Consider the following 17,864-nt stretch of genomic DNA (forward strand, 5'->3'; position numbering starts at 1 on the left):
AGGCTTTCACTTGAACTTCCCCTGTGTGGTATATGCTGTTGGAAGATCCCTAAGAGATTATCCAGGAATGGTGGATCACTTGCTTCCTGCTGATGAATCTTTTTCATCCACAAGGTCCATGGTTGGATACTTTGGGGACATGACGGCAGGAGGGAGGTCCTACCAGATGCTGCCCTCACCTCTGTCAGAAGATGACAGTGATTCTTCAAGCTTTTGCTCTTGTTCTAGCCCAGACTCCCAGGTTCTCAGCTCTAGCTATGGCAGCACATCTAGCGCTGAAAGTCAGGATAGTATTTTAGACTACTTGTTGTCCCAGGCTTCCCTGGGGAACACCCCTGCCTCTTGGTGGGACAAAAGGAGACTTCAGCCAGTTGTGAAAGAGGAGTATTTTAGGATGCCTGAATTTGCAGTGGATACGGAAGATACTGGACCATTTCAGCCCACGCTTGAGGAGATTGAGGAGTTTCTGGAGGAAAATATGGAGTTGGAGTTCAAGGAAGGGCCTAAAAATGAGACCAAGGACTTGAGAGCTTGCAGCCAAGTTTCTGTTGCTTCTGTACAGCAAAAAGACCATATGGTATCCAACGCTAGCTTAAAGGAAAGTAAAAGTGAACAGTTGAGCAGCCCAACAGAAGGTGGCCATGTTTCAAATGGAGCAGCATCCGCGGAGGGTGGAATACCTGTCATGCTTCAAATTCAGCCTGTACAGATCAAACAAGAATCAAATACAAGCCCAAGCTCACAAGGACCAGCACAAGAGAATATTAAAATTGCACAACTCCTAGTCAACATTCAAGGACAGACCTTTGCACTTGTGCCACAGATAGTTCAATCCTCCAATTTGAACTTGCCCTCCAAATTTGTCCGCATAGCACCAGTGCCCATTGCGGCAAAGCCGCTTGGGCCAGGAGGCATGATCCAGGGTCAGGCGGGCATCCTCGTGGGTCAGAAATTTCAAAAGAACCCTGCAGCAGAACTCATTAAAATGCACAAATGCTCGTTCCCAGGCTGCACCAAGATGTACACTAAAAGCAGCCACTTGAAAGCCCACCTGAGAAGGCACACAGGCGAAAAACCGTTTGCATGCACGTGGCCGGGCTGTGGCTGGAGGTCAGTACCAGGATGCAATTGTACTGTGCATCCTGTCAACATCTCATTCACTCTGTGTAATTTGCTGGTCTACCAGTGTTGAGTTAAGCTGATTTATACACAATTGCTGTTCTTGGAAACCTGTTTGGTCAGTTTTGGAACGAAAGCCCTTCTCTTCCTGTTAGATAAGGCAGGGACTTTGATGAATTGAATAGCAGAGCATCCATCACCTGTTAGTATTAGCTGTACAAATGGCTAAAAAAACAACAACCGCTCCAGTGATTGGTATCCCCTTTCATAATGGGCAGATTAGTCTTATTACTGCAGACATTGTTTTGCGTAGTCATTGGTTCTATTGCAGCATACCATCTGCAACAGACACTAAACTGAACCAGAGGTACCACTGGGACACACAAAGCAAAATGAGTCATTGAGGCAAAGTTGTTACAGATGAGTGTGTGTGTTTGTGTGTAGCTTGCAGGCAATGGAGATCATGTGTAATCACTGCGGAGCCGTGGTTACCATATGTGGTTAATAAGCCCACAGTAAAATTTTTAAAAATATGAACAATTTTATGCTTTCCAGAAAAAAATACCTAGTCCGGGAATGGTGCCCCATTAAATCTAAATCTAGTCTTGTTTATTTTACCAATTTGTTTAGAAATGTGCCTTAGTGACAGTCAAGAAGTATCGCAAGGGGTTGCAGGTATTATAGTAAAGATATTCAGAAGGAATGGCTAAAAAGTTTCTGTCAAAACCTTAATGAAACATCGGGTTTTTAATTCACCAACAAATGTTGTGGCTAGTGTCAGTTTTCCTTGAAAACTATTGGATGGATGAAAATCCTCAAGTGTTTGCTTTTCTGCTGAAAAGTCAGATTTTTCCATGAAACCATCCACCTGTTTTCCAGGCTTCTTGAATAACAAGCCTGTTTCTTAAATGCAAATGCACTTTGTGCAGGATGATGACAACAAAATGCTGTGTAAGATCCCTTCTGTTAAATTGAACTGAGAAACACGGCAGAGCATCTGGTTAGGAAATGGGTCATGCTCGTTGCAAAGATAGGTAAAAAGTAACAGGAAACATCTGAGTCAAATGCAAGTATGCCAGATATGTGGCAATTAGGGATGGGTGAATTGGTTTGAGGGAAAAGGTCAGAACTAGCCTGAATCTTTTCCCGCTCCTCAAACTAAACATGTTAAAGTTTCTCTATGGCCGGGAGGTCTGAGCCGATCATCGGGAGTTGATTTCTTTTGTCATTTCGCCTGCATTCCGCAAACTGATTACAACTTTCTTCTCTGTGTTTCTCACAGATGACTTTTGTTTAAAAAAAAAAAAAAAAAAAAAAAAAAAATAAATAATTAAAGCAAATCGACCTGTGTTTCTCACAGATGACTTTTTTTTTTTTTTTTTTTTTTTAACAAATGTGGCCATTCAAAATGACCTGGCAGTGCAGCTGAGTTGCTCAGCTGCCATCAGTCACATAAATCACATGACATTTTTCCATGCTCTGATTGAATGAACGCAACCCTTTTTCTTTAGCTCTTGATGTAAATGCTTGCAACCAGTCAATTTGAAAAAGTCCCTCCTCCTAACAGTGGTGTGGACAAACTTGACACTGGCTTTCCATGCATGGGTCATGGCATGATCAAAACTTGATGGCACAAAATCTTTGTGGAGCACGAGTGAGAGAGGGCAGCAAATGTTGCTGATCATGGCTTCCTTTAAAAATCTGAATGAATGTTGGTGGGAAACCAATGTATAGTGTTCAGCCCCCTTGCCATTACAGTGCTCTGAACAGTATAGTTGAGGTCAGAAGGTGACTTGTTAGGGTCCTGATATTGCCTCCTTTGATATCCATAACCAAAATACCCATTGATTACAGTGGTGCAAGTTCATATCCCATGATTTGGATTGTGACTTTTATTTCCTTTGTGGCGGCCAATCAGAAGTGCATGTTCAGGAAAAGGTAGATAGTATAGACCAAATGGTCTTAGTGTGCATCCCATGGAATGACACCAAGGGTGTATTTAGCTTCTGTAGGTCCACAGTCTACAAAGGCTTAAAGTTCAGAGTGAATGGGGTGAATAAAAATGCCAACTGGACAATGGGAGGCCATGTAATGAGAAGTACTGATCAAATTGGTGTATGCATTTAAATCTTGCAGTTTAAAGAGCCAAATGCTTGTACCCTTTGACAACCACAGCTCTTTATGGATGAGAGGCCTTGTAGAAGTGAAGGATGAAATAACTTACATTCAAAGTTGGCTTGTCTCTGTTCACAAACAGCTGTTGGAAGAGTTTCCAGACTCCTTTCTGCATTGGCCAACAATGAGCCAAGCAGAATCCCAGCTCCAGAGACCCCCCAAACTTTGCATCATTTCTCATCCAAGTCCAAAATCTTGCAGCTGGAGCTCATCACTGACACAGAGGAGGGAGGGGACAGGTTTTCAAAGGGGCTGTTGCCTTCAGTTGCTGACACCTTCAGTACAAGCCTGACATTCCAACACGTCCCATGTGTTTTTCTCAGACATCAAAGCCAGATCTGCAGCGACGTACTCTGCTCTGGCCCGGCAAGCTCTGAATCACATGGCCCCCCCGCTTCATCAGGAAAGCGTGTTTACCTTTTCCAGACATTTGGAGAGCACTGTGTGCTCCCATGACTTGGTGAAGTACATCTGGAGTCCCACTTCATTCGTAGTTTTGTATCATCCCAAATGAATTTAAGCGCTGACCTACTGCTGGTTTTAGTCTGGTTCCTTTGCTTTCTCTCCTCCGGTTGTGTATATTTGTTTTTCAACCAATGCACTTCAAATAGGAGTTCACCAAGGAGTCATTTAAAAAAATGTTGCTAGTGTAATTTGAGCTGTAGCTGTCAGGGGTAAAAGCTTTTCCTTCTTCCTGCATAGGCAGAGCAGTTAAATTAAAAGGCACACACCACGCTCACCAATGCGGAGCCCTGCCAACCTCTCATTGCAATGAGTAGCCAGTGCTTTTCAGTCTTAGGCACTGTACACCAAAGCAGTGTAGAGCCTGCCAATAGTCCAGTATCCTTTTGTACTGGTCAGCTCACTGATCCGTGGCATAGCAGGTTACAGCTTTGGTTCCTGGAGGTCAGTGGCTACTGCCTGCTCCTTCTGAGAAGGGCAAAGCCAGAAAGTCTAACACCAACCTCTGACCCCAATGCACATGTGTGCTATTGTGTAAAGCAAGCAGCCCATCTTGCTCCCTTCAAGTGGCCGTGCTGTGTCCTAAAGCATGAAAACAAGCTGCTTGTACACCCTTGGCTCAGTTTACAAGGCTGTAGTTATTAATCATCCTAGGAGCAGCCAGACTTCTTGAGCAGTCCTGTTATGTTGTTTCTCTCGGTGACATGTTGCTACCAGGTGTTGTGTAGATTGACAATACCTTGTTTCTATCTGTCCTATCTTCCACTAACACAGAATGTCCCCCTTCTGGTTTCATTTCAGTGTCAGGAAAACCGTGTGATCTTTCTTCACCCTAGAGCCACGATTCTGAACCCATTTAGACTCAAGGCACCCCTTGAAAAATGCCAGCTCTTAGCTTTCACTTGACTTTTGACTACAGAAAGAGCAATTTCTTTTGTTGCAAAGAACTTAGAAAGCCCACAATAGGTCAGAATGCTTTTAACATGCTGAATTCCTGTTGGAAATCTATGGATTTATCCTGTGAATCATGTCTGCACATCTATCAATGCTAACATTGCGTGGCACCCTGCAGCACTCCTGAAAGGATCGCAATGCACCCTGGGGTGTTACACACCCTGGCTGAGAATCGTTGCCTTATAGTCTTCAGTACTGTATTTGGCAACTTCACTATGAACACATGCAACCTACTGAGCTTTGGGAATAACAATTTCAGTGGCTCATAAACCATGCTGAGGAGTCTGAATTAGGGGTGACATCCCAGGAAGAAGATCCAGACACTGACACCTTTATAGTCAGGTCACTGGAATTTCCTGTTTATTTTCTAAGATGGCCTGAATATGTGAATAAGACCACTGAGCATGATTTGAATTGCATTAAGCCCTTTTGCACTAAAGAAAAACATTTAGTTCTGTGTAAAGAGAGCTCACCCTGCCAGGGCTGTGCTTTTCTCAAGCCGTGTAAATGCACACGGTGGTGGAGAACATGGGGAGGCCAAGGGAGATATGCTTGCCATCACCCTTCTCTGGGTAGAGATCTAGGTGACATGATCTGAGCTGATATTGCTCACTGTTATTTGTGTTACAGTCGCTCCCCAGAGCCACAGTCAGGTTTGGGTCCAGGTTGCAGTAAGTGGTGCCCTGACCTGTATATACAAGAGAGAGAGATATAAAATAAATGGGCCAGACAAGGCCAGTTGTGTTTTCCCTTTCTCATAATACAAGTCCGAGAAGAGTTAGAGTACAAAGCAAACCTTAAAAGCCAACACATTTAAAGGGACCAAAGGGGATACTTTGTTAGGTAACTTGCAGCCAACCTGTGGAACTCAGGACACGAGGATATTATTGTCTTATTGCTCGTTTTGGTTCTGTGCCTTTGTGCCCCTCTGTAATGCTCCCAAAATTTAGTTCAACCCTCAGGAGCTGAAATAACGCCAGTCTCCAAATTCTTTTCTATTCCAGGGTGCAGATCTTTTAAATAGCACCTTTGAACACTGCATTTAAATTCTGTTTCCTCAAGTCATGCTCATCATTGCTATTCAGCCAGCTGTGGGGCTGCTTTGCTTCTGAATTTGAATGGGAAACTCTGAATGCTGAAGGCCTTGTCCTAAATCCACAGTAACTTTACCTTTCAAATAAATCCCTCAGGTGGAGATACTCTCATCCCTCCCTATAGCCAGGGATGATGAGAGACGGCCCTAAAATAAACCTTCCTATCTCTCTGGATATGAATTACTCTCTGATCCCACAATGCATGCCATAGTCCTGGATGGTGCCCATGTCTCTAATGAACTGCACCCGAACTCTGGATTCAATGGGTGTACATTATCAGTGAGCTCTGTTCCTATTCCAGGACTGGAACTGCACTCCGAAAATTAGAAATCTTGCTAGATTCACAGTCGGCATGCTCTGAGGATGGACACTTGAAGTCCTAAAGCTCATCCAGCAGCTCTCCAAAATAATGTGTTGGACCAATGAAAGATACAACAAGATGTAAGCAATCCCTACTACCATGGGTCTCACTCAGGCAGAAGCGCTTTGTTTAAATAACTTGAAACAGGTCCCTGAATGGAGGTGGCAGCTGAGGCTGGAGACAGGGAATGAGATAATTATGGCAGTAGATGTATGTGAAGGGTGAATCTGGCTCTTGAGCAATTTTTGGTTACGATGGGCTTTTCAAACTGTGCCTGCCTTTGTGTTGGAAGACCTGTGTTGCATAATTTGGGCTGATACATCAGTGAGGCCTCTAGCATTTGCAATCTCCTTGCATTTGGAATTGCTTCATTTTCTTAGACTTTGAGGCCATCACATTAACTCAACTGCTGCCTGCCACTGGCTGTAGACTTCTGCCAGCTTCCCTGCTCTAACATTTGGGTTGTTTTTTATAAACACACAGGGAGCCAGGGGTTTATTTCTGTGGGCCCAGTAAGTTGATCCTTCCATGAGTGCTGGGTAACAGCATTGCAGCATTCCTGCCTCTTTAACTAAGGGCTTCATTATGAGGCTAAGTTTATTTTTATCATATTAACTCACATTAGCTTCCAAAGATCATGTGATTCTTTCCCCCTTCTCCCTGGTGCAGTTTTCAGAGCAGTCCTCTGTAGTTCTCTGAGTTTTTCATCATCCTCTATTCCACTTTCTCTTTCCATTATTCAGTACTTTTAACAATTCAGCAGCTTGGACAAGGCAGCCGGGAAGCCTCTGGCTTTGCTCCTCAGTAGCCGCAAGGAGCAGCCTCTGGCGTGAAGTTTGGTTCACTGATATCTCTTTCTCCTCAGAAAGTGTCTACCTCCCTTGGCAACCAGATCAGTTCCTCATCCAACATGCCTGATCCTGTTTGTCAGCTGGCCGCTGGGGTATTGTGGGAAGTCCACTGCAACTTTCAAGCTGTGCATGTTTCCATCCCCTTCCTACCCTGTTGAATGGCTCCAAAAATTGCTCGGAGTCCAATTAACTCCTGACTCCTTAAGAGAGCTCCTCCAAGGGCCAGCATAGTGCTGGAGATCCAGAGGCTGTTCTTGGCAATGCCAGAGACTCAGGTTCAGTTCCAGGCTCCAGTTTTATGTTTCATGGCTCACGAGGCTTAGGAGTATTATAGATGTAAGTGTTCTCAGGACCTCAGGGGGGAGGGACTGTCTTATCAGATTCCTGGTTAACCCCTAAGCAATGATTAAGGAGCATGCTAATGGGCTTCATTCAGGAACCATATCCATTTGTTCTTAGCAGCAAGGGTGATACCTTCAGCATAGGGTTTCCAGGGCCAGGGTGAGGTGTAAAAACAGGAAGAAAACAAGTAAGGGGAAGCTCCATTAAAGAAATGTCTAAAGAGAGGCCCAATGAGACACCCGCCTCTGGATGCCCAAGATGTTTAGGCAAGTTTGGGTCTGTATCTGGAGCTGATTTTGCAGCTGGGCTCTCTCTCTGTAGAGGAAAGTGGGATAACAGCAAGATGGAACCAAACCAATCTGAGATAAAACACTCCGATTTCTGCACCACTTGGATTGCGACCATCAGCTGGCACCACAGAATCATCTCAAGTGAACACATTTAGGCGGACACTTAGTCTTCCGGCAGGACAGACTTTCTTCCACGAGCCAGAAAGCCTCTTTGCACCTAGAACCAGGGCTCTTTATTCCCTCTATAAAAATCGTGTCTTTACCCAAGTGGTGATGCGATGCGTTGTGCCACAAAGTCACATTTTCCCATGTGTGTCTCCCCCCCATTTATTCAGAAAATGCCCATGACTTCATTTATTTATTGTAAATAAACAGCTGATATCCTTTTGTGGGAGCTCTTTTTCTGTGCCACTCTTTGTTACTCTCTTGGCAGCAAACAGCATTACCCTTGATCTGACAGCAATTCTTTTGCACCCACCCAGAGGAGGTTATTTAAGCATAATGTTGGTAACCCCTTAGCTCCCAAAGTCGGAACTAAAAGATTAGCTGGTTTATCTGAATGTTATGGGGCCTGTGAGGTTCACAATGGCTATTCGGGGGATTTTGTTCCTTAGTTAAGGGTAGGAAGTATCCAAATTCCAAGCTGTGTGGGGTTTGGATCTGGTGCTGTGATGGTGTGTGTGTGCTCATTTGCAGATGGGCATTTGGGTAAGCATCTTACTGCCTGTCTGCTGTCATTGTCATGAGTTTGAATTGGAATAACCTTCCAAAGATGTTGCAATAAAACTGAGTGATTGCTTTATTATTACCTTCTGCTGGATGGAATGAGAACAGCTCTGGTGCCCTGTTCTGCTAACAAATGATCCCCCTTAGCCCAGGTGCGTGGGCTATTTCAGCAGGAGAAAGCTCTAAGCACGTAGCCTGGGACGATTGGGGTATTATGATGATTTTCAAGAATTGGCAATGGATGTCTAAATCAGGCTCTTTTTTGTTTTTTAAATCTCTGCTTGCAGGTTCTCCCGGTCAGATGAGCTCTCCCGGCACAGACGCTCTCACTCGGGCGTGAAACCATATCAGTGTCCAATCTGCGAGAAGAAGTTTGCGCGAAGCGACCACTTATCCAAGCATGTCAAGGTGCACCGGTTCCCTAGAAGCAACCGCTCCGTGCGCTCAGTGAACTGACTGGTCCCCACTTGGCTCCTTCCTGCCCATCCGTCCCAGAACAGCCGATGACAGCACTTTGCTCACCATGTTTCTAGTGATAATTTATTGGTCTTCGCTGTTACTTGACACCATCATGTCTGAATGTGTCCTACCAACGTGATTTGAGAACGAAGCTCTTTTGGGAGGGACTGGGGGAGGAGGGGAGGGGGGTTGTTGTTGTTTTTTTTTTTACTATTATTATTATTTTTATTTTTCCTTCTCTCATGCCCTTCTTTGCTGCTTCTTCCTTTGGAAATTACAGTGTTTTATTTTTAGCTGTTTTCTGCTGCACAAGGAAAATTTATGGGCTACTTGCTGCTGGTTAATTATAGTCCTGGCATTCCTGAGGCCTCTGCTCGTGGACAGGGCTACTCTTTGTGAGTTTTCATTAAGCTGGCCTATCTGTCCAGTTTGGAAACAGCAAATTCTTTTTGAAAAAAACCCTCCTTTGTTTTCTTGCTTGCCTGAGCCAAGAACGTTTTTAAGGGGAGGGGGAGGAGATTGGAATTTGTGACCCTGGTCCAGTCACCCTGATTTCTTCGGCCCACCGTCCTTCAACGATCCATCAGGACTCAGTCAACAGCTCTTGGGATCCTGGATCTGATGGCACTTTTTGGATGAACCCCCACTCCCAACCAAACAATAAAGCTCAGACCTGGTTCTGGAATGAAGGCCCATAATTGTACACGGCACATGTGCTTTTCATGTTATATGGTCAATGTAGTGCCAAGTATAGAGTATGGCTATGTGTTTAAATAAGCAAAGCATAACCTTGGTTCTGGTTAAAGCTATCCTTTTCATTAACAGAGGGAATGTTGCTTGGTGCTTAGAGAAGGAGAAACTGGGTACTAGGCCTCATAGGTTTTATTCCAGACTTTGCCTCTTTCTTGCTGTGTGACCTCAGTCCTGCAAGATGTTGGTCAATCTCTTGGAAAGCTGTGGACGTCTTGAGGGCCTGGAGACTTCAATGAGAAAGAAATGTGCTCAACCCAGCAATGTTGAGCTATGAATCTCTTTTTGCCTTGGTTTTCACATCGGTATGGTAGGAGTAATAATACTTATATCCCACCCAGGGGAAGTTGTGGGCTTGATTACTGTTTGTAAAAGCACTTTGAGGTCCTCAGCCAAAGGGTGATATGTAAGTGTTAAGTACAACTCTTTTATTATTAACAGCCGTGTCAGAGCTCCCTGCAGCTGGGGCAGGTGATTAGGTGGGAACGGTGGCCAGGAGAAAGAAATACACGTGGTAGCTGGCTAAATGGCTAAGAAGGGAATTTTAAAGGATAATCAGAGAGTAGCAGCAAAGCGATTATGTTTGTATTTCTCTTTTTTCTTTTTGTTTTGCTTTTCCTTTTGAACTCTGCCAATTGCAAGACACTTTCGAGCTCAGTAATTAGATATGATTTTAGAAAGGATATTGCATTTCCTTTCCATTCACAGATGGCATCCCTTTGTCTCTTTTGTCAGCAAAATGGGAAATAAAACACTGCAATTCTTGCATTAGTAGGTAGTAATGGAAAGCATACTGTATGTAAGTACCTAGATAGAGCTAAAACAACCTTATTTTAGGAATGCATTCCTTTTGTCCTCTAGAAATTAATATAAAAGAACTATCTTCTATTGACTGGTTTATCTCACATCCTATGAATGTATGTAAATAAAACTGTACATAAATGCATATCTGTATAAAATATCTTTTAATAACATATCAAAATTTGTGTAAATTGGAAAAATATCTATAAAGCCCATGTACATAAGTTACAATTCTGTATATTTTCTTTTGTTCTTCATAAAATATATTTACTTTGACAATAAAATGAAAAATGGAAATTTTAAATAGTTTTTTTTTTGAATGATTTTTTTTTTTTCCAGTTATGTTTGTGAGCAGAAATTAGCTCCCGCAGTTTTGTTTCCCCTGTAAATAGTTTCTCAGGGACTGGGTGAAAGGTGAGCATGGAATTAGCCCACAGTTGGTATCAGGAACTTTTCCCCTCTACAGATGCCCTAGATTGCAGGCATGATGCTTGTTACGGTCATGTGCTAGGCATGACCTAGCACATGACCAAAGCTCAGCACTACTCAGCAATGACCAAAGCTCAATCATTCTTGGGAGTCCTAGGATGTTTCTGCTAACTATTCTGTTCTTGATAAACTCCCATGCCATGCTTTCTGGCCACTGTGGTACTGGAGTGGGCATGTGCCTTCTATGATCTCTGCTTGCCCTGGAACATATTGCATTTCTGGTAAAAACAGGATTAACTAATGTAGAGCGATCAGAGTTTAGGAAAGAGTCCAATGGGTAGTTTGAAATACTAGGACACCATGGTTCTATTCAGTAACTCTCTATGTGAACTAAGGCAAAGTGCTTAATCTCCCCATCTACATAATACATCACACACATATTCCAAGGCTGAATTTGTGAGATCCACAGATGAAAAGAGCCAGAGAATATCCTTATGACAGGTAATAATAATACTTGTGGGACTAGTTTGTAAGATTAGGAAGACCCTGCCCCGATATACATGAGATTGCAACACTAATACATGTTGTTCTTTGTACCCAGCAGAATGGTACAGGGGGGTTGTACTATCGAGGTATAGAACTCAAGCCTGAGAAAAAACTCATTCTTGCAACTACATCTGCCTCTTCCACCCAAGCTAAGCATAAAAACAATGTGCTCGTGTTCTGCAGATAAAGATGCTTTGAGTCTATTGCCTTTCCACTATTGGAAGAGGACACCAATAGTGTATTTGCTGTTTGAATTATATCTGCATCAATACAGGAGCTGCTCCAGGGCTCAGATCTCTTTCCCATATTGTTCTGAATCCTGTCCCAAGCAATGAGCACTGCTGGGGGCTAACAAGCATCCTTTCCCCGAACTGTACATTACATCACCCAAAGAAAGTAATGCCTCCCAAGCCTTTCCACAGTTTTGACTGGGGTTACAAAAACCTCATGTGACAGACAGTGCAGCTGAAGGATGTGCTCAGCTAGGGTTCACTCACAGCCATACATTGTTATCTCATGAAGTGTGGCATGATCATAGTCCTAAGGACATGAGGTCTAACAGCATTAGTCTGCTGGTCATGTGCAGGGCTTGGATAGTAAACATTCACCTAGACAAGCTCCTTTTCCCTACCCATTACATATTAAACCAAATACTTTATTTTAAGAAACTCAGCCTTCCCCATCCTATTTGGAGTTCTGCTATTGCTATAATCGCAAGCTACTTCCTAGGCTGCTGCTGTAGAAGATATTTAAAGCTGAACTTGAGTTACCAAAAATACCTTTGAGGACTGCAGTGCAAAAATGAATGGTTTCCCTAATTCTGTTTCAGGCCCGGTCACCCGTGAGAATGTTTTACTTTTCATGAGATGACCACTTTCTCTTATTAAACATGTACCTATTTAAACAGGTATGCAACTTTTATGCAAATAGATATCTGCCTAAAGGAAAATTTAAATAGTCTGCAAATTATCCTCAGAAGTAAAAACCATTGTTTTGGATGGAAAATGATGTTCCTTCTGAATGACAGTCCATGGTTTTCCGGTTTGTCACAAAATTTGGAACAGTCTGAAAAATTCCAAATTAAATTTTCAAAGCTTTGCATTTGCCAGAGAATTATTTGCATCCTTCTACCGACTGCCTCTATAGGCTGGGATCCAGCAAAGGGCTTAGGCAGGTATTTAACATTAAGTATGAATCCCACTGAGATCAGTTAGAGCTAAGTACAGACAGTCAAAAAGCCTGAGGTTGAATCGATTTAGTCATTGCAGGTTAAATTGAGACACAAGTGAACAGACATTTACCTTTGATTCAGGAAATACAGCCACATACCTGCAGTGGCTCAGGCCAGAAGCCGGGGGGGGGGGGTGCTTAGGCATGGCTCTCTGGTACAAAGCCAGCATCAGCTGTGTGTTCATTTCTTCTTCCTGCTGCCTCCAAAATCTCTGGGATTTGCAGTCCAAAATCACAGCAGCAGGATTCTGCAGGGTTGCTCATCATCACTTCCTCTTCCAGTTTCCTTTGGGATTTGTAGTTCACCATTGCAGCTAGCAGTAAGTTTGAGTGGGGGAAGGAGTGTTTAACATCCCTCCCTGGCCCTTCCTCCTCCCCGCAGACCAGGCTGCATCCCGAGCAGGCTTGCTCAGCCTCCCACCCACCATTCCCTCATTAGCCAGCCCCAGCCAGGGAGCAGAGGGGCAGGAAAAACCGTGCTCTCTGGAGCAGACAGCACAGCCCAAACAAGGGCTGCAAAGCATGCTGAGATGCTGGGGGACTGTGATTTAACTTGAACCAAGAAGGGGTGTGGTACAGAAGTCTCATAAACTGGTTTGACCCAAATCAGTTAAATCTGATAGTACATTTGGTCAGGTTTATCTTAAACTAGTTTCAGCCATTTTGAAACTGGTTTATGTATACAGAGCTTCTGTTCTGTTACAGGTTTAAACGAATTTCTGATCACTTAGACCAGTTTATGTGTAACTTCTGTCCCTAGCCCAAAAATATCAACAGGCTTGAAGTTAAACATATATTTACTAAGTACTTCAGTGGATCCAGGCCATAAGTGGAGACTTCCTTACTATGTCTCTGATTCAGCAAAGCTGTTCACAGCAGGCATATGTCCTCCACTATTTAGCAAGGCACTTAAAAAAGGCATTTTCATATATTGCTTATGTCTCAGTAACTTCTGTCACATTTTGATGACATGAATAAATATCTGTCCAATTGTATATCTATTCTATAACAATTACAATCACTTTCCTAAGGCTTATTTGTGCTTTGATGTCTTAAATCTTTGTCTCCTGTTCCAGCCATAGAAGGCAAAGAGTAATAAAAAGGCAGGCTACTAAATAAGTGCGGGTAAGGATGGGTATTGGATCATAAATCACAGAAAATGAGGGTTGGAAGGGACCTCAGGAGGTCATTTAGTCCAGCACCCTGCTCAAAGCAGGACCATCCATAACCATATAACTGCATGAAGTCAGGTTGTGTTGATAATTACCACAATGGGAAAAAGTGTCAATAAAAACTAGGTTGCTGGTATCCTGAAATCTGTATTCATTATTTACCCAGGCAAAACTCATCGGGACTGACCCACCAGTTGCCTACCATGATTTGAGGCGGGTGTCAATTTAGTGGCTTCAGTGGAAGTGTATCATTGAGAGTTTCGCCTGATCAGTGACTGAGGCCCAGATGCGGAGCAGGGAGATCCTTGCAAATCAGCCCCTGACTTCCATGAAATGGGTCATGAACTTAAGGGTGGCAAACTTGGCTTTCTAGTAAGGATTTCAGTGTTTGGCCAGTATCATTTTTTCCCCTCATTGTCCTTGGGGAATGCTATACACCAAGGAACGCTGCAGTCTCTCTGCTCCTTCCTCCCCGCGTCCCGGGAGTCCCTTACATACAGAGCATGTGCCGGCTCGAGGCTGGGCTGTTTCTCCTTTGCTAACAGGCCTCTCTGTACATTTAATCCAAACAAACAGGTGACTCCAGTGCAAGGCAACTGGCAGGGAGCTGAGGTTAATGATTACAAAGAACCCCTTGCTGTTATGTAAGCCTTGATGTGCTATTACATGGGAACTCAGCTGTTACAGCTCTTGCGTCCTGCCACTCTTGTTCAAGAGAAATAGCAGAGATCTGCCGATGCACACAGAAAACCATACAGAGGGGTTTCTTTAGACACTGTTCTGGGTGGGGTGGGGTGGGAGTGAGGGATGGTCCTGGCTCCATCTGCCAGCGCCTGTTAAATCCACTCCTCTTTCAGCAAATATTACATGTGTTAAAATGTCAGTCATTCTGTTATACAGAGACATCACAGGTGGCAGCGCCTTGAAGAGTGCAACCCGGATTGGTGCTGGGTCCTTAACTCAGGCTGGAGCTGAGGGCACTTAGAAACTCACTGTTGGTGCTCAGCCCCTCACCGAATTGGCCTTTAGCATCTGATCCATCAACCCAATGGGAGGTCCTCACCGACTTTGGTGGAAGTCAAATTACATTACAACAATACTTGTCTTGGCCTGTGCTGTGCAGGGATGGGGTCCATTACTAAAGTTCCCTGCTGTTTAAAACAACATCCGAGAGGTTTCCAACCAGAAGGAGCGGAAGGCAGGCCTGCGTGTTTCTGCTCACTTCTCAAGCCAAAGTATTATGTAAAAGAGGCATGAAAGATGTGAATGACAGTGCTTTGAAAAGCAATGAGACAAAGAATTGCATTTTCTGCTCAGCCCACCAGTATACCAGTCGTGAAGTCTTGCTGCGCTGAGCTTGGTGGAGTTAGGATGGTTCTGAAGCCGGTGTAGATGAGAGGTGAATTGGGTCTGTAGTTTTTGGCAAAGGCCAGGCGAGCATGAGGAAGAAAAAAAATGAGGTACATTGACAAAAAGAAGGACAGTATTTTCCCTCTTGAATACAAGTAGAAGCTTGGGCTCCATTTAGAGAGGAAAGACATTTCTCCACGTGACTATTCTTCAACATTAGAAGATAGCCAAACTAGATTTAGTGACAAGAGAGCCAGCTCCAGACAAAGGACCCCAGTTTTCTCTTCCCACCGCTGAAGCTGACAGTGTGTGCAATGTCAGGCAAATCACAGCACTTCCCCATGCCTCAGTTTCCTTATACATTAAATGGTAATAGTCACATTCACTCACCTCACCTGCAAGGTCTGAAGTTTAATAAAGTGCTTTGAAATCCTTGAATTCAATAGGCCAAAAAAGCATCTGCCCAGGAATTTTTAGCATCTTCCCAAACGTGGCGTCTAAGCACGTACCAGGAGCAGCACGTCACAGGAGAAGTGCATACTATTATTATTTTATATTACATTGGCACCTGCAGTTCCCGTTGACTGACTTCCACCAGTCGGGCTGGGCCCTAATAGTTGATCCAATGGAACGACTGCAAATAGAAATATCAGGCTATTGTGCTGAATAGACTCCAGGCATTTTAACAGAGCAGCTTTCAGTAACTTGAATGTCCGGGCTTGGCTGCTGAAGAGCTGGCTTTTTCTGCGAATTCTATAAATGGCAGGCAGGTAGTCATACACGTTTTTGTTTTCCCTGATGTGTGTTATTTTTCCATGGACAGGACGTACCAGATCTTAGCAACCTGGCTGGAACTGAATTCATTGAGAATGACGGTCCCCAGCGGCAGATAATACAGCAGGGGGCAAAATGCTTTCAAGTTTTATTGCACCAGAGAATGGGATAATACAGCCAGTGTCACTTGAAAATTGAGTTGTGTTAGCCAGGCAAAGAGACATAATATGTGGATGGCTCATGTTGGGGTGCTCACTGATTCAAAACTAAATCTTTCAGGCAGGCAGCTCATACTGCTTGGGCAGTATTGCCATTGCTTTGTTAGAAAATTAGAGAGAAAGTTATGACCCTGCTTTCCTACCCTACCTGCACACACTTGACCTCCCCTTATCCAGTGTTACTAGCTAGGATGTGGAGAGGGGTTGCATCTGTCCCCCCTGGATTGTCTGGAAGTGGCCCCTGGTGTGTGAAGAGATGGATGATCATTTTCTCGTTCTCATTTGCTTTTCTCTTTCAGAAGCAACTGATGAAGTGCCTGTGCAAAAGTCAGCTTTTTGTGAGCTTCTGAGTGGCTGTGCCCATGACACACTTAAAGGCTGCTGGGGAAGGTCACCTTCTGAGGAGTTTACGATTGACACCAGCATGGCCCAGTAAAGTTTTAATGGAAGGAGAGAGGCAAAGGACTTTTCTTCTATCACAAAGGAGAATCTGACATGCATTCTGGTAACTTCTTCCTCTTCTCACTGAATTAATGGAACAACTTGAGGGTATTCATTTACCTGCCATCTGGATCCATTTTTCTGTTCACAACGCACTTAAATAGCTGGTAAATAAACATGCTGTAATAATAAACACACACTTTCCCTTAAGGGGTCACTGGTTTTCTTTAGCGTATGAAGCTAACAATAAAGCTGTTCAAGGACTCCCCGGTGGTTTGAGACAGTGCATACCCCACACTCCGTATCACTTGGGCTGTCTAGAAGATAGTGATGCATGTGACATGCATGTAGGTTTAATTCAAGTTAGTCTGTGACTTCACCCAGAAGAGAGAGCTTATGTCATATCTCAGGGGATGATTAACAAATGCGAATTGGTTCTGATGACGCAGCACCTGAAACCTGATATTCTACTGGAGATCTTTGGTGGGTGGAGTATTGGGAACCCAGAGAGAACTGGAATCATTTTCCATCATTTTCCCCAGTTTGTTTCTTCAAACTCAGTGGAATAAGTCAATTAGCTGTAATTGATGCTGGCACTCTCTAGCAACATCCGTCTGAGGATCACAGTGTGCTCTCTAGATACTGGTGAATTAAGCCTTGCAAAACCGCTGAGGAGTAAGTGCCCCCTCCATTTTACAGATGGGAATAACTCAGGCAGGGAATTAAAATGACTTGACCCAGATTGAAAGACTGGCAGAGGTGGGAACAGAGCCCATGTGTCCTGACTCCCAAGCCCAGGCCTGTATCTTCTTTACTGGACTTACCCTTAAAATCACCTGGTGTATAAGCTCTTCTTTCGCAGAGTTCATAGACATTAGGGTTGGATGGAGAGATCATTGGGAGATCATCAAGTCCAGCCCCCTGCCCCAGGGGCAGGAAGTCAGCTGGGGTCAAAGGATCCCAGCAAGATAAGTGTTCAAACATTTCTTAAAAGAGTCCTGAGTGCAAGCACCACTTCTGGCAGGAGTCTACGCCAGGTCTTGGGGACAGTAAAGACATTTTTCCTTATGTTCAGCCTAAAATGGTCTTGGAGGTGTTTAGGACTGTTGGACCTTGCCATCCCTTGGGGTGCTCTGATGCACACCTCTGATGTACTTATAGGCTGCCAGGCTCTCTGAGCTTATAAATCATCATTAAGCACAACAGAGTGATAGGAATGGGTCTTTTCATGTCATGCACGGTATATAACCATGGTACGGAAAAAATCACTCAAGATAATGTTTGGCCCTCTTAGTTAAACAAAAGAAGAAAGAAACTCCT

The 17,864-nt window shown here is 43.9% G+C and overlaps 1 protein-coding gene across 1 annotated transcript; it reads left to right on the plus strand.

The window, feature by feature from the left end:
* On the plus strand, positions 1 to 9,292 carry KLF15 (Kruppel like factor 15). Its single transcript, XM_019536815.1, has 2 exons — positions 1 to 1,110; positions 8,662 to 9,292. Exons 1-2 carry the CDS (start codon positions 68 to 70, stop codon positions 8,828 to 8,830), a joined length of 1,212 nt encoding a protein of 403 aa, XP_019392360.1. The 5' UTR covers positions 1 to 67; the 3' UTR covers positions 8,831 to 9,292.
* The last annotated feature ends 8,572 nt before the right edge of the window (positions 9,293 to 17,864 follow it).

The sequence above is a fragment of the Crocodylus porosus genome, unplaced genomic scaffold (genome assembly GCF_001723895.1).
Source record: "Crocodylus porosus isolate Cpor-Errol unplaced genomic scaffold, CroPor_comp1, whole genome shotgun sequence".
NCBI classification, from domain to species: domain Eukaryota; kingdom Metazoa; phylum Chordata; order Crocodylia; family Crocodylidae; genus Crocodylus; species Crocodylus porosus.